The following is a 14,627-nucleotide window of genomic DNA, read 5'->3' as shown; positions in this document are numbered from 1 at the left end:
TTTAATAAAAAGTTACTAACATAGAATAATATTTTATGAAGCTCGTATGAAGCTTTTATTCATAATTTTACTAATGCATAGAAAATGTTACAGATTAGCGAATGACATGCATTTATAATTCCGAAAAATAATATTGGTTGATTCTTATAGACGACAAACATGTCGACCAATGCGACGCATCCCACCATAATTAAATCGATATTTATTCGATTATTCGAGGAGCTATCAACCTTCTCTCAGTGAAGTCTCTCCGTCTAACGAATTATTTTGATTGATACGCTAAATACTCTTTTACAGAATACAGAACACAACAGTTCTCTGAGATGAAAAAAGAAAAGGGAATTATTTCGTTGCTGTTATTATTTATTATAAGTCTTGTACGTGGTGATATGTTTTGTAATCTTGTAAATCGAGAAGATCCGTGCATTAACTTGTGCGAAAAAACACCATTATCTTTTACAAATGTACGCGTTATCAGCAAATATATGTTTATAAGTTACATATTATGAACCGATACATTAATGATGACGATGACGTTCATTAATTCTAGAGTAAATATGTCAAATCATGTTGTCAGCGAGGATGTAGATTCTTCAATTTAGTGGATTTAAATTATGGATTAGAACTAAACAGCTTAAATGGTACTAGGGATGCCTGTGAAGCTTGTATGTAAAGCATATAATGATTATAATAGCATTTAAATTAAAACTAAATCTAATTTTAATTATAAAATAAAATATATAGTATAATATTTCATATAATTACTAATTTAAAAGATTATTTTTGCATGCCAACTAAAAATATTTTTTATAATGTAAATTACTTTCTAAAAAATTACGTAAGATTATTGTAACTAATAAATTTCTAAATAAAATATTTCTTCATTTTGTTGTAGCATGTGCAGAAGCATATACAGCTCCTCAAGATCGCTATGCATGTAGCACTGGTTGTGATTTCATGGCCAAACAACGTGTTTCAGATTTGTTATCACTATTTTCTGTTGCCGTCTATATAGAGGAAGGTGTAGATTCCAATTTACTTGTAATGTCACCTGATATACCTGAAAATGATATTTTGAGTGATCCAGGTTTGCGGAAGGAACTTTTCCCAGGATGGTGGGATTTTAATGGATTTAAATTGCCACAAACATATATTAAGACTGTTCCATTAGATGCTGGGGTAAGTTTTTAACTGTGTATTTTATAATAAAAATTTAAATGATACAGTTTTAATCATTTATTGAAGATATCAATGAAACTAAATATATATATATATAATTCAATGAAACAAAAGTTTCTTGTTAATTTAATATTTCTATTTTTTAAATTTATTTTATTTTAATCATAATATATATTTCGTTTTCGATATTTATCCTGTTTGGAAATTTCACTTTATGTAGAATATATTTATTTATTATAAGTCATATAAATCTGATTGATCATGATATGATAGACAGTGGATTATGGTGTACCATCAGACTACTCTGGAGAAAATGACCAATCAGCTTCAGTACCTGGATCTGATTGGCTTCAGTGTGCTTCGAAACATATTGGACTACCACATTGGCTTTTAGCCTCTGCTATTGCAGCAGCAGCATTGTCTGCATTTTGGTTATGTTTATATCCAGAAAAACCTACTGATCCTTTTAAAGAAATACTTATTGAAAAATCTGATATTTCTCCAACAGCTACATTATATGTACACGAAGCACCATTTCATAAACAGCCTCCACCAAAATATTTTGATAGCATAGATCCTGCAGAAATTAATATCAAAGTTTAGCTAGAACCTTCAACTTTATAATTTTTTCAATAATTTTGAAGGTTGTTGAAATTTCAGTATAATAACGCTGTTTTCAAGAAATTGTTTATATTATGTATCATAGATTGTTGTGAATACTACAATTATTAAGAAGTATCTGCACTTTCAATTTTCAACAAAATTATTCATAGACAAAAGATAATCCTCTAAGAATATATGTGTATAAAAATAAGACTTTAAAAAGTTAATTGAGATTTTGAAACATACATATGAAAATTAAAATCAAAATAAATGATAAAATAGGTAATAAAATATTTTGTGGGGAAAATTTATGGTTGAATAAATGGTGATATATGATAAAATTATTTTGTACAGAATAACATTGTTTTTATAATAACAGATCTTATTATTCTTCTTTTCCCAATAGATAAAGTAACTGAAATCAGTATTGAAATAAAACTTGCAAAGTAAAAAGGTATATGCACATGTATAAGACTGCAAATTATGTACTTTATTAATAATTGAGTAAGGATTAAAAACTTTTGTATTTGTATCAATATATTATTTTGTTAAATATAATGTATAAATATAAGAAAATTTATGTATGATCATTGAAAGCAATTGCTTTTGGGAAGTTTTGTTTTATTGTTCTTACATTGGTTATTCATTTTAATAATGATAAATTTTATTTTACATTTAAGTACAGTCAGCTTGTTTCAAGATGTTTGTATATTTAATGAATGCACGTATTCTTTTGTATCTTTTATATCCTATATTATAGTAGTTTAATAAGTTTAAAACCATAAAGATAAATTTTGGAGTAAAAGGGTATGTATTTGTAAAAATTATAGTTAGAAATTTATTTTATCAACTTATCTCAACTTTTATTTTACATGGGGAAATGTGAAATATTGCAATTATAAAAACAAATATGATACAATGTATAGTTGAGCGAACTCTAAAACATTATGTATGATATTATGTTGTATCATTTAAATACATGATATCATGTCATTGTAATTATTGAAATATGGTTTGAGGCTTTTCGATAGTACATGTCGACTACATTATGCAGTAATATATAAATTTCATATTTTTTCTCAACAAACTAAAATTAATATATAATTATGTAACCAATGTAAGACATTACTTAAAAATAATTAAAAAAGTCACAATGTCTTTATCCTTTAGTAGAATATTATGAATTATTGAATATGCAATGTTTAACAATTTAATGTAATTTAAAATAAAGGGTCAATGAAATAGTTACACAATTATTAGTGTATTTATGTTTCAAAAAATGATATCTTTTTCGTATTACTGTAACGTTAAAGTGATAAAATATATCATGGTCTTATTCAGAATAAATATTGATATATATTGATGTAAATGTTACAAATACGATGCTAAGATGATACATTAATGTTATAAATTTTTTGATGAACTAGTTTATAAACAAGTTTTATGTGTCTTGTATATAATTATAGGAATTGATTTCAAAATTTGCTCTATAAAAAATGAGGAAACTTTTTTAATGTTTAATATCGATACCGAAAACTAAAGTAATTATAAGTCTTTGAAAAATTGTCAGATATATTTAAAACTTTAATATGTTATGAAAATTGTAACGGAAATTGAAGATAAATGTTTCTTTTAATTATATAAGATGCAATATGCTGTAAATATTAATATAATTAAAGGATAAGAAAGTATATTTCAAACCAAAGTATCATGTTCCTTACATAGGGTAGTGCTAATTTATTGTATTAATATTTATTATCTCATTATACACTGCAAAAATAAAAAAAAAGATAAGGTATGCAAATAGTACTTTTTATTATACTCCATATTCGCACTATTTTATTCAAACAGAACAATTTTTAGAATTCTTATTATGAGACAGGAAGTTAACTTTAACACGTAACAAGTGACAAGATTAGCACCTTTTAAAATGTTGATTACAATCATCGAACATAAGTATATTCTACTGTAATAAGGAAGGTTTATATTAATAATAAGTCATTTAATCTATTTAATGCAAAAAATTGTGTACAAAAAACAAATAACTATTTTGAAATTCTTTTATTATTTTTTACGTCAGTTAGAAGTTTTCTATGATAAAGAATTATTTTTTTAATTCAAGATAACCACAATATGTACAGTATAAAAAAGTATCCTGAATCAAAAAAATATTTAATTCTTAAATATAAAAGGAATCAATTTGTACAGTATAATTAACTTTGTTTAAATATTATCCTAAGTAATTAAAGCATTTACAGCCAATAAAGTTTCGGATCATCTCTTCTCACTTGTAATTTTAATACATGTCTATATATTTTTAATGCAGGACCTAGAAGTAAATCAAGTCCACTTAACACATCAGACCGTTTCAGTAATAATAAAGAACTGCCATCAATGTCCTGAAATACATATCAATATATGAAATATTTAATAATAGATACCAGATAACACAAGTTCTTTTTAGAAACAGAAGAAAAGTACCTGTTGTCTGAATACTTCTGCTTCTTTCGGAAAAAGTCTTGCAAAATATTGATATACTTGTTCAGATGTCCAATTAGAAGCATCAGGTATATTTGGATCAATTCCATCTCTTGGACCATCATCTTCCATTTGGTCGGAAGATCCTCTAGCAGGGGAAACTTGAGGACTTAAAACTGGGGGTAACACAGGCGGATTTGATGGCGTATCAGGTCTGCTAGTAACCAGATTAATATTCTGGTTTATATTTGTTTTATATTGTTTTTGAACACAATCATTGCACTGCCACTTTGAATTTGATTTAGGAATTATTATACGTGGTGTGTGGCAATAATAATGGTAAGCATCATCACAAGTAAAACATGTTGCAAGTGGTCCCTGTAAAATTAAGCTATATTACAATTGGGAAAAAGTTGTTAATATATTTTTTATAATCTACTTACAGCGTCTGAGGTTTCACAACATATTGTACAACTCTTGCAACGTTCACATTGCCAATTGCTACCTGCTTTTTGAATCATTTCTTCTGGACTATAAATACAACTTGGATGTGCTATAAATAAATGAAAATATATTAAATCATTAATTTAAAACATTTATCATATTTTCAAATACGATAATACCTCGTACAGTACAATCACGACAAGCAACTAAAGTCTCTTGCTTTTCTTTGGCACAAAGACTACATTGTCTACAAGGTCCATCCTTAACAGTTGTTTTAGAAGAATCCTGCGATTCTTGAGGTATAGAAGATTTATTTTGCGAGCCTGGTTGTCTTCCACGTTTTCTTTTTACAAGATTATTGTCAGAAGGATCAAATACTTTTTTTGCTCTCTGGAACGAAATTGTATTTTCAATTTTTTCAACATATACAAATCGAATTAAAAACCTTAAGCAATCAATTATATTTAAAAAATAGAAAAGATACATACCTTTCTACGAGCACTACGAAAGCCCCCAACATTAGTGTTGGATGGCGTAGGCGAAGGATTAGTGGAACTTCTCCCCGCATCCTCGTCCTCTCGTTCTTCGCTCAAATGTCCAGTCTCTTCTCTCTTTTCTTTTTGCGAATTTATTTCTTCTTTATTATCTTTTTGGTAGTCCTCAAATTTGATCTCTATGTCCATAGGGTCGTCTGTTCGAACTAGTAGGCGCTGTTTACGCTCAGCTTTCGACGACCTTTTAAGGTTATGAGTCTGATTATCCGTATTTTTTGAGTCTTCTTTCACGTCTTCAACGGAGGTTTGCGGTGGCTCCTGCGGTTCTCGTTCTTTCAAAGAATCGTGTTCTACTGATGATTCGGTATTTTCGTTTCTTCCAACGATTATCTCGAAACATTCTTCTTTTCTGATCTGTGGATCAGATTTGGGGCTTGCCTGACGCGAGGACCTCGGTGTATTCGACCTAGAGTCCGTAATCGTCAGGTTTTCTGTTTCGTCAAAATCATAAAGACCACCTGTGGTTGATGAAACAGTTTGTAATTCCTTACGTCGCACGTTTCCATTCTCAAGGGTAAAAGATTCTCGATGTGGCTCAGCGGTGGTTGTCATGTCAGACGTCGCCACCAACGAGTAATTGCCGTTAGAAAGACGCGTCAAATTACCACTTGCTACTTCTTTTCCAAGAAAATCTTCTACCATACGTCTAGAAGTAGGATTTGAGACACCATCAAGCAACTGTTCAATCAATCTGTAAGCTGGTACACCTTGATCAAGGTAATCTGGCTCCTCGACAACGAGTTCTGCCACGGCACCCGCTACCATCCCGGAGTTTAATTTCTCTTTGACGAAACCCTCCGGTCGATTTTTGTAAAGCTGTAACCGTGACCATTTCGAGGCATTTCGGTAACTAGTATTACCCTTATAGTCGACCTGTATCACTTTTTCTGCTTCGATTAACCGATGAAGATCGGCTATGGTGTCCCGTGCATCCACCGAAAACTTCCTTAGTAAGTAGTTGCAGATGCGATCAGCGTCGGGTCGCGCCTTTCGTCGACGCAACTGATCTATTGCCTCCAGGATTTGCTCCTCATGGAGTATTTGCGTTTCTACTCGGTGTTGCTGCATTATTACGCGTCGATAAAATCTTCTCTGCCACAATAGTATATCTGACAATTTCTATTCACACGATCGTTAAAAAGAACATAGGACCAATGTAAATTCGTTTCACGATGATCTCTGCACGTTTTCACGGTGCTCGATGCATTCGCGCGTGATGTCATAACGACCGGCAAAATTCTATATATTGCGCGTATACATCCGCTCTTACTTTATCATTTAGTTGATTTTCGCATAAATGTCCGCTCTGTTTTCGAAATGATTCTTCTTAGAACGTAACATGAAAGCGAAACTCTTGCAACCGTATACCTATCTCAATTTATTATCGCGTAAATATCGAAAGTTCTTGATTACCATTCGAAACAATGGGTAGATAAAATGTCGATCATTCTTGCGGTGGAAACAGTCCGCTCCGCTTCGTATCAAGCGCAGAATCGTTCTTACACATATAAACAAGTGGAAGCAATACGTTATAATAAAAACGTGTATCTCAATATATTTCTACGTATACGGATTGTCTAGTCGCTTTTTTTTTCAACTGTACAAGCATATTGGATTGAAATGAGAAAAATAACACGACCGATGAAACTCGTTAACGTGATGCAATATTATCGATTGCACGGATCGACCAAGTCAATAACGTGCAAAATCTATGGCGCATTCGGAACGCGCGAAATGTCCGCTAACTGTTTGGCGTTAATCAGCCGAGTAAAGCGATTAAACGCGGCTAGGAAAACGAAGCTCACGAATTATCACTTTCTACCGTCTTATGTCCGATACCGGGAGAGAATTTCGAATCGCGTACCACAAATGCGCTGATCCATTGTTGGACTGAAGCCGAGAGAGGTGTATACGACGGCGACGAAGAAGCAATCTGACAAAGTCAGGTCGTCCGCCGCTGCTGGATCGAACATCGAACTGCAGCGCGACGCATTTCACACCCTTTACACGCACTTTTAACGACGTCAGGATACTTTCGTGTCCACGTACGTAACTTCCTTCCGGTAATCGTCCTCACTGACGATTTAAAATTCGAACAAATCGTTATCGAGGTATCGCAGTCCGAACAAAGAGAACTGTCTTCGTATTAATTCGAAATTGCTTGCTATCTTTCTCTTTTGTTTCGCTTGTGAAAATCCACCGATCCATGCACCCATAAATAATGCCTTCTTCACGAGGACGAAACGGTATAACCGGGGAATAATCGCACTACATACGTGCCAAGTGACCGTCGAACGTTTTCGCCACGCGCCAATCGTCCAACAAAACGGATACCTTTCCTCTTTCGCTGATCTCTCTCGCTCACCGTTTGTCCAACAACTTTTCCACAGTATTGGATCTCTTTCTGTAAGCGCGCTTCGCGACAGGCCACTTCGATACACGCGACTAAACGATACACCACGATTTTATGAGTCCACAGTCCTTATGTGCATGCCACACCAACGCGTATTCGCGCTTACGTGTATATATGTTATACGCGTATATGCGTATACGTACCACGCGGGATATATCGTCGCCGGTTGCGTTCCCTGTACGATACCTTTGTACGTGTTGACACTGTGTACAAACCGTTCGCTAAATCTTTCTACGCTCTATCACCTCGATCGTATGCGATGACAAGTACTACAATTTTAAGAATATCGATAAGCTTAGACAATCGTATCGCACAATAGCTATCGCAGCACACGGCAAACCTGCGAGACGCGGTCTTTTACCGAGGTAGACTCGGTGCGCGCCAGCCTCTTTTCTTACTCCCGGTTCGACCAGACAAAAATCATTGCGAATCCACGCACACCTACAACAACATCGATTCGCTTATTACAAATCGCTTTCACTTCGATCAGTTACGAATTTTTTTCATCATTTCCTATGTCGTTCCGCGATAGTTTCACGAACATCGCATAACTCCGATGTAGCGCAACGCGTGAGACGCGCTCTTTTCCTAGAGGCGGCCTCTTGTGCGCGCCGCGCTACCTCTGCTCGTTTCTACAGAACGCCCAAAAAGATCGAACTCGGAGAAACTGTGACGCACTTCACCTCACTGCCACTGTCACTTCCGAGAATTCTCAAAAAATCGTTTGCATCGCCGATTAACTTTCCAAACGAGCTGCTTTCACAAATTATTTCGACAAAAGCGAAGAGCGCGAAGCCGGGTGCGGCTACACGCAAGTGTGGACGGTCCGCCGCTGGAGTACGGAACACGCGGAGCGCACTTTTTGCGGGGACTGGTCCGTGCAGGTACGGCGATGTCTTTCTTAACACCCTGTAGGAATCGGCTTCTGCGCATTGCTTTACCAATTTTACAGTTATTCTAATAACACCTTTTCTTTTTCCTTTCCTACCTATTGTTATTTAACTATGTAATTTTGTCACCTTCTTATTGAAGTAATTCAATTAATAGAACATAGTTTTTTGAAAAATATTGATAGATATTCACGGAAAAAAGATTTTAGGAATTTTACTCTTAATAACCACTTTTTTTCATATTTTGCTAAATATTTAGTACGGTATGATATATTACGCAGAATTAAGCGATAATTTATTATATATAAGTTTAAAGCATAATGTATTTTTTGTAAATTTCAATTGAAATAAAAGTATGTCTTGGAAGAAAATTTTTTCTATGATTTACATGTGGTACGTTACTGTGTCTGTGATTTTAGAAACGACCGTGACGTATCGGCCATTCCCGAGCGCTGCTATCCTCGTTCCCGGCCGAGTAGCTCCCTTTTGAGCCTGCTTTCAGATCGACGGATCTGACGCAACAGATCATAAGCAAATTTTAAGATATGTTGCACGTGGCACAATTTAAATACGCTTATTTTTGTAGAAGCTTTTGATACCAGGCTCCGTTTGAAACGCGTAGAATTGAACTTTTCGAAGGTAACAAGAGTATCGAGAAAAGTATATAAACTGTTGATTATGAAAATACAAATACTTAATGCGCAAAATAACGTACGATACAATATTAGATATATTTTGTATAAGAAAATATAGATTATAACTTTTTACGTTAGACTAACAAATATGCCCCATAGTAGTAAATGGATAAATAAAAGAAGGAAAATGGTAATTGTTTCGTGTTTCAAATATTTTATTGTAAAACACTGTAAAAAAATGTAAATGTAAAAAATACACACGTTGTAAAAAGCTTTATGTATGTTTAATAATACAACCATTATCAATTATAAAGGAATTTTATAAATTAAATATAGCTGTTTTCTTTGTCCATCACATTTGTACTTGTAAAACTGTGCCGCTGAAGTTTTGAAATCTGTTAAAAAAATACTATAATTTAATTACTATTTACAAATATGGATGAGTATTATTAAAATACGATTTTGTACATACCAAATTGGTCGGCTTTACTTTATGGATAAGTTTGTTACTATCCCTTAACGGACTTCGCTGGATATTGTTTCCATTTTTGACCTCAAATGAAGAATGTAATCGTTTTCTTATAGGAGGTGTTTGTGCTTTTGGAATACCAGATTCTGTTGGTCGTCGTTTAGGTGTCGTTTTCTTTGGAGATGGTAATTTATTACTTCTAAAAAATAAATTACTTTTTATTGTTCTAAGTTTTCAGATATAATATAAGTTCAACATACCTTCTTGGACTATTATTTAGCCCACTGTTATTACTGACATTTACACGTGTAGTTACTGGTGAAATGTCACAAGAAAAGTTACGTTTTTTTGGGCTGTTAGCTATATGCGACTGTACTTTCCGCGTTTTAGAATGTTCAGTATCTGGAGTTGATGAAGCTACCGGTTTTGAAGATCGCGATTTTTTTACTGGTTGAGGTCCGTTGGTTGTGGAATTAGGTGTACTACTAATTATCTTATGAGGTGGTGTTGTACTTCCAATAGATGAAGTTATTTTTTTATTAATATTTTCTGCAAAAAAGCCAAATAAAATATTAGTATAATAAGGAAAAATAGAAATATAATTTTTTTTATTTATTTAACAATATACCTCTTTTTTGCATATTTCCTATAGGAAGAATAGCTTTCATTGGCCCCTTTTTATTTATTATATCAATGTCTATCTTCTTCTTCAATCTATTTTTAACTGTACATATCATCGAAGTTTTCTCTTTCTGTAGATCTAAGATTGCTCCCGTTTTAGTTTGTGTATCTAAAAGGAGATATAAATTAATTATCTTAAATATTTTTCTTGTCAATGTTATAAAAACAAAAAATTACCTCTTGGTAATTGATTTTTATTGTTATTTATAATGACTTTTTTATTCAATACTGGGCTAACAAAACCAGGATCACTAGGAAAACGTTTTGTTACTTCCTTCAATTGAGATGTATCTTTATTGGTAGATATTAATGAACCTGATTGAGTCTCAACTGGTGGTGTTTGAGATACAGATACGCTTCTTCTAATAAAATTTTTACTAATTGTTTGCTTCTAAAATAGACATCATCATCTATATTAATTTATTAGGCAATTTATTAAAATTTTGCAATTTTTTTATAGTATTATGCTTACTTTTGATCCTAAGTTTAAACTCAATCTATTAACCGATTTCGATAGAAATGATGACTGCTTCTCATTTTCAGATTTTAGTTTTGATTTTTTTGGAGTTTGTTGAATTTCTATATAATCATTCTTATTTTTTGTATCTTTATCAACATTACAATTATTGGAAGCAACATTCAATACCTTTTCTAAATTTTTAAGTATATTCAAAGTTGGATGTTCTTCAGTCTGTCTACATATTAATTTTCCTATGTTTGCAAGCAGTTCGATTACCACTTTTTCGTTCAATGGACTGTTATTTTTCTCTTTACAAGAAGAATCGTTTTCAGATATTTTTTGAGCACTAAATTCATTTTTATCTTTTTCTTTGTTTATGTTTTCAATATTTATTTCGATTCCTGAAGTTTCACATTTTTGTTTCTTATTTATATTACTTAAGTACTTTTGATTATCAATACATTTACTCGTATTTACATCATTTACATTAATGTCTTCAAAGAATACTGATTCTTTAATACTTTCTGTTGAATCACCAGTCAAATTACCTTCTTTACTATATTCCATATTATTTTCTGCCACATTTTTAATTACTTCCAAATTACTACTTGATTTTGGTGGACTCTTTGATAAATTATTGGTTGTGTTAAAATAAGTAGTTAATAATTCGGTATTGTTCTCACAATTAATACCTAAAACTTTCTCCAAATTTTCCAATAATTTATTTGCTTCTATATTCTTTTCTGTTCTGATTAATTTTTTAAGGTCTAGTAAAAGTGTTACTGCTGTAGTACGTTTTTCCATTGATATTGGTTCAACAAGTTCCATTTCTAAATCTTCCATATCTTTTTTTATTTTATTACTAAATTCGTCTTTTCTATCTTTATATGACTCATTATCTTTATTCTCTGTAATTTTTATATTTTTTGATTTTGATCCAGCTCCATCAGGAGATACAGGCAATTCAATTAAATTTTCTGAAGTTTCATCATCAAATGCTGGTAACAACTCTAATGTCCATGAAGGATTGCTTGTAATGAGATCATCAATGCTTGCTAAACAATAAAATGCAAAATACATATCATTTTAAATTATTGTTGCAAATGTATATTTAAACTATGTATACATTTAAGTATCAATTTTGCTTATTTTAAAAATATATTCTAGTACCGATCATTTCTATATTTTTTGTTTTAGTTATTTAAGGCTTAATTATTGATCTCTTTTATTATCTACCCTTGCTACATTTTCTGGTATTAAAATTTTATTAGATTAACATTATCCAAAGAAGTTAATGAGAATTAGATTTTTGATAAGCAACATTGATATGGTACTTATTATATGTATTTAAAAAATATTGAATGTAATAAAAACTTACAGCCCGAACTGGTTTTTATGGCCAATTCTTCAAAAGTTTTTGCAAGAAGTTTTGCTTCCTGAAGTATTGATTTATTAATCTTATTTCCTTCCTGTAAAGTAAAAATGAACTAAGAAATGTTTTTTTGACAAATAATTTTTTATATATAAATTAGGAAACTTACAAGGAATACAGAATCTGACGATGTATCTGAAATAGTACTTTTATGGTGTTCATTGCTACAATTACTGTCTGGTGTGAAAACATCAACATCTATTAATTTATTATTTATATCACACATTTCATTTTTTTCAGTTACAGTTGTACATTCTTTTATATCACTGGGAGAATTATATGTGAGTTCATCTTTATTACTGGTACAATTTTGAGGAATGTGAATCCCTGATAATCTTGCTTTAAGTTTATTAAATCGGTCTGTTAAATCAGACAATGAGGATCTTGTTGATACATTTGCTACAGAAATCTCTAAATTCTTTGTTGGTGATAATGCAGATTCTCTTTCCTTATTATGATCTTCACCTTCAGTTAATTTTGTATTTCCTGATCTTTCTGACGAACAACTTTCTAGGAATGTTCGATTCATAGTTCCATTTGATAACATTAGTGATGAACTAATATTTGAGGAAACAGAATTTAATTTAGGTATAGAAGAAATATTTGACAAATTTGAAGATATAGAACTTCTACTATCACTTTTTAAAAATCCTTCATTTAGCATGTCAAGCGAATTTAAGGAAGAGATGTTACTTGCACTATTAGAATTAGTTCTTAATGATGCAGATAGTGATATTTGATGTAGACATTCTGATCTCTTTGGAGATGTTCCTCCTTGTGAAAAAGAACGCCTAGATTTTGCAATTTTCAAAGTTGCATTAGGAACTAACATTTCTTTTTGTAAAGTAGATTTTATTTCATTTTTATTTGATTCACTGTTTTCTTCAAATAATATATCATTCATCACAGATTGATTCAAGATGGATAAATCAAGATCTTGAACATTAATGGTAGGTATAACATTATCTGATTTAAAATTATTGCTTAATATATTAGTATTACCTGAATTAACAATTATACTTTTACTAGTTATTTTATTAGCTTCTGCATTGCCTAGATTTAATTTGTCATTAATCAAAAACTCATCTAATGTTTTATTCAGTTTTAACTTTTGTCTATTTTTCTTCTTAGAAACACGACTATCTGGTAAATCAAAGGAACCTGATCTTAAATAAGTATTCTTTTTGCATTTTACTTTCAATGCTTTTTCTAAAGTTATTTCAAAAGGATCATCCTTTTTCTGAATATATTCCGTAGTTTTATGTAGCACCATATCAAAAGGATTATTCTCTAAACTATCACGTTTTCCTATCATTAGAGAACTTGTTTCGTTCATTCGAGTATTATAGTTATTGCATATAATATCTGCAGGAGCTGGTATTAAAGGCGATGCAAGTCTTGAACTTAATGAACCCTTTCTGTCAGGGCTATCTAAATCTATAAGATCACACATATTCGCGTTTTTCTGTTTACGACGTTTGAGATCTTCACTTCCAATAATAGTATTACAATGTTGTCATACCAATTAAATGTTCCTAAAATCGTAACGAAATTTTATGATACATATTATTATTATTATTATTATTTGCAAACACCGTTGTCACAATCTGTAAATATGTGAGTTGTTTCTCAACAAATACATAATTTCTTGATGTATATTCAATTTCACTTTGATCATTGATATTTAAAAATCATTTATGTTATATGAATACCACCTTAAATATAAATTGTTTATTTTTTGTATAATATTCACGTATTCGGAGATACTAACGTCTAAGTCTAGATACTTACAGTTACTATTACAGACAATTTAAAAGTTTTTACTCTACTGCCCCCTAGTAGATATTTAAAAACTAAATGCTAAACGGAAGTTATTTATAACGTATTTCAAGATAATTTAAGAAACAAAAATAAATATATGCAAAAACTATTAACAAGTTAAAAAATTATTCTAGCATAGAAACTTAATTTCTAGATCATAAAAATTATAAAAGAATTACCATTCCCTACTACTACAAGCATATTCACATTTCTCATTAGCGTTCTTGATTTCCTACAGTATTAAATCATATGAGTAAAATAGATTATTATTATCACATTAAAGTATGCAAAATATTTTAATATGGATAAATGATATCTTTTCTTTAAATTAACATTGAATTCTAAATATATGAGTATAAATGTATGAAATTTATGAGCATCGTGAACTGTTTATAGAAACTATTTATTTATATTATCTCTACTTATGTAATTCAAGATTACCGGATAATAAACAACTCGTTATGGTATCCTTGAAATATTTATTCAGATATAAGAGAATCTACATTGTAAAACAACAAAAATGATTTAGCGATAATATCTAATGTATAAAATTATAATAAGAACTTAT

The 14,627-nt window shown here is 31.1% G+C and overlaps 3 protein-coding genes and 1 long non-coding RNA gene across 5 annotated transcripts; 2 read left to right on the top strand and 2 right to left on the bottom strand.

Annotated features, from left to right (window-relative positions):
* The first annotated feature begins 199 nt into the window (after positions 1-199).
* On the top strand, positions 200-3,586 carry LOC117157861 (transmembrane protein 59-like). The gene is made up of 4 exons (XM_033336164.2): positions 200-464; positions 551-665; positions 896-1,179; positions 1,453-3,586. The coding sequence occupies exons 1-4, from the start codon at positions 324-326 to the stop codon at positions 1,780-1,782; spliced, it is 870 nt and encodes a 289-aa protein (XP_033192055.1). The 5' UTR covers positions 200-323; the 3' UTR covers positions 1,783-3,586.
* Lint-O (L(3)mbt interactor in ovarian somatic cells) lies at positions 3,579-8,491 on the bottom strand. Its single transcript, XM_033336156.2, has 5 exons — positions 5,193-8,491; positions 4,884-5,094; positions 4,704-4,813; positions 4,264-4,638; positions 3,579-4,181 (listed from the first exon to the last, which is right to left on the bottom strand). Exons 1-5 carry the CDS (start codon positions 6,324-6,326, stop codon positions 4,035-4,037), a joined length of 1,977 nt encoding a protein of 658 aa, XP_033192047.1. The 5' UTR covers positions 6,327-8,491; the 3' UTR covers positions 3,579-4,034.
* LOC117157862 (uncharacterized) lies at positions 8,414-9,527 on the top strand. Its single transcript, XR_004464325.2, has 2 exons — positions 8,414-8,555; positions 8,981-9,527. It is a non-coding gene; the product is annotated as an uncharacterized LOC117157862 (long non-coding RNA).
* On the bottom strand, positions 9,459-14,044 carry LOC117157856 (uncharacterized). Of its 2 annotated transcripts, none has more exons than XM_076622027.1 (8): positions 12,348-14,044; positions 12,185-12,275; positions 10,819-11,861; positions 10,524-10,737; positions 10,294-10,455; positions 9,926-10,214; positions 9,669-9,864; positions 9,459-9,605 (listed from the first exon to the last, which is right to left on the bottom strand). In XM_076622027.1, the coding sequence occupies exons 1-8, from the start codon at positions 13,689-13,691 to the stop codon at positions 9,549-9,551; spliced, it is 3,396 nt and encodes a 1,131-aa protein (XP_076478142.1). In that variant the 5' UTR covers positions 13,692-14,044; the 3' UTR covers positions 9,459-9,548. The 2 variants fall into 2 exon arrangements, with proteins under 2 accessions (XP_076478142.1, XP_033192046.1); XM_033336155.2 differs by having other exon boundaries at positions 9,459-9,591; positions 12,348-14,042.
* Positions 14,045-14,627: the final 583 nt, after the last annotated feature.

The sequence above is a fragment of the Bombus vancouverensis genome, chromosome 10 (genome assembly GCF_051014615.1).
Source record: "Bombus vancouverensis nearcticus chromosome 10, iyBomVanc1_principal, whole genome shotgun sequence".
In the NCBI taxonomy this organism is placed as follows: Eukaryota; Metazoa; Arthropoda; class Insecta; order Hymenoptera; family Apidae; genus Bombus; species Bombus vancouverensis.
This window is presented reverse-complemented; position numbering and strand designations above follow the sequence as displayed.

Bases quoted from the DNA above. Each gene is read 5' to 3' on its own strand.
- LOC117157861 (XM_033336164.2), top strand. From the start codon at position 324: ATGAAAAAAGAAAAGGGAATTATTTCGTTGCTGTTATTATTTATTATA. The intron at 465-550 runs GTACGCGTTATC...CATTAATTCTAG, and splicing joins CACCATTATCTTTTACAAAT to AGTAAATATGTCAAATCATG. The intron at 666-895 runs GTATGTAAAGCA...ATTTTGTTGTAG, and splicing joins TAGGGATGCCTGTGAAGCTT to CATGTGCAGAAGCATATACA.
- Lint-O (XM_033336156.2), bottom strand. From the start codon at position 6,326: ATGCAGCAACACCGAGTAGAAACGCAAATACTCCATGAGGAGCAAATC. The intron at 4,814-4,883 runs GTATTATCGTAT...ATTTATTTATAG, and splicing joins TCGTGATTGTACTGTACGAG to CACATCCAAGTTGTATTTAT. The intron at 4,639-4,703 runs GTAAGTAGATTA...TTAATTTTACAG, and splicing joins GTTGTGAAACCTCAGACGCT to GGACCACTTGCAACATGTTT.
- LOC117157856 (XM_033336155.2), bottom strand. From the start codon at position 13,691: ATGTGTGATCTTATAGATTTAGATAGCCCTGACAGAAAGGGTTCATTA. The intron at 10,738-10,818 runs GTAAGCATAATA...TGTCTATTTTAG, and splicing joins GTTTAAACTTAGGATCAAAA to AAGCAAACAATTAGTAAAAA. The intron at 10,456-10,523 runs GTAATTTTTTGT...ATCTCCTTTTAG, and splicing joins TAAAAATCAATTACCAAGAG to ATACACAAACTAAAACGGGA.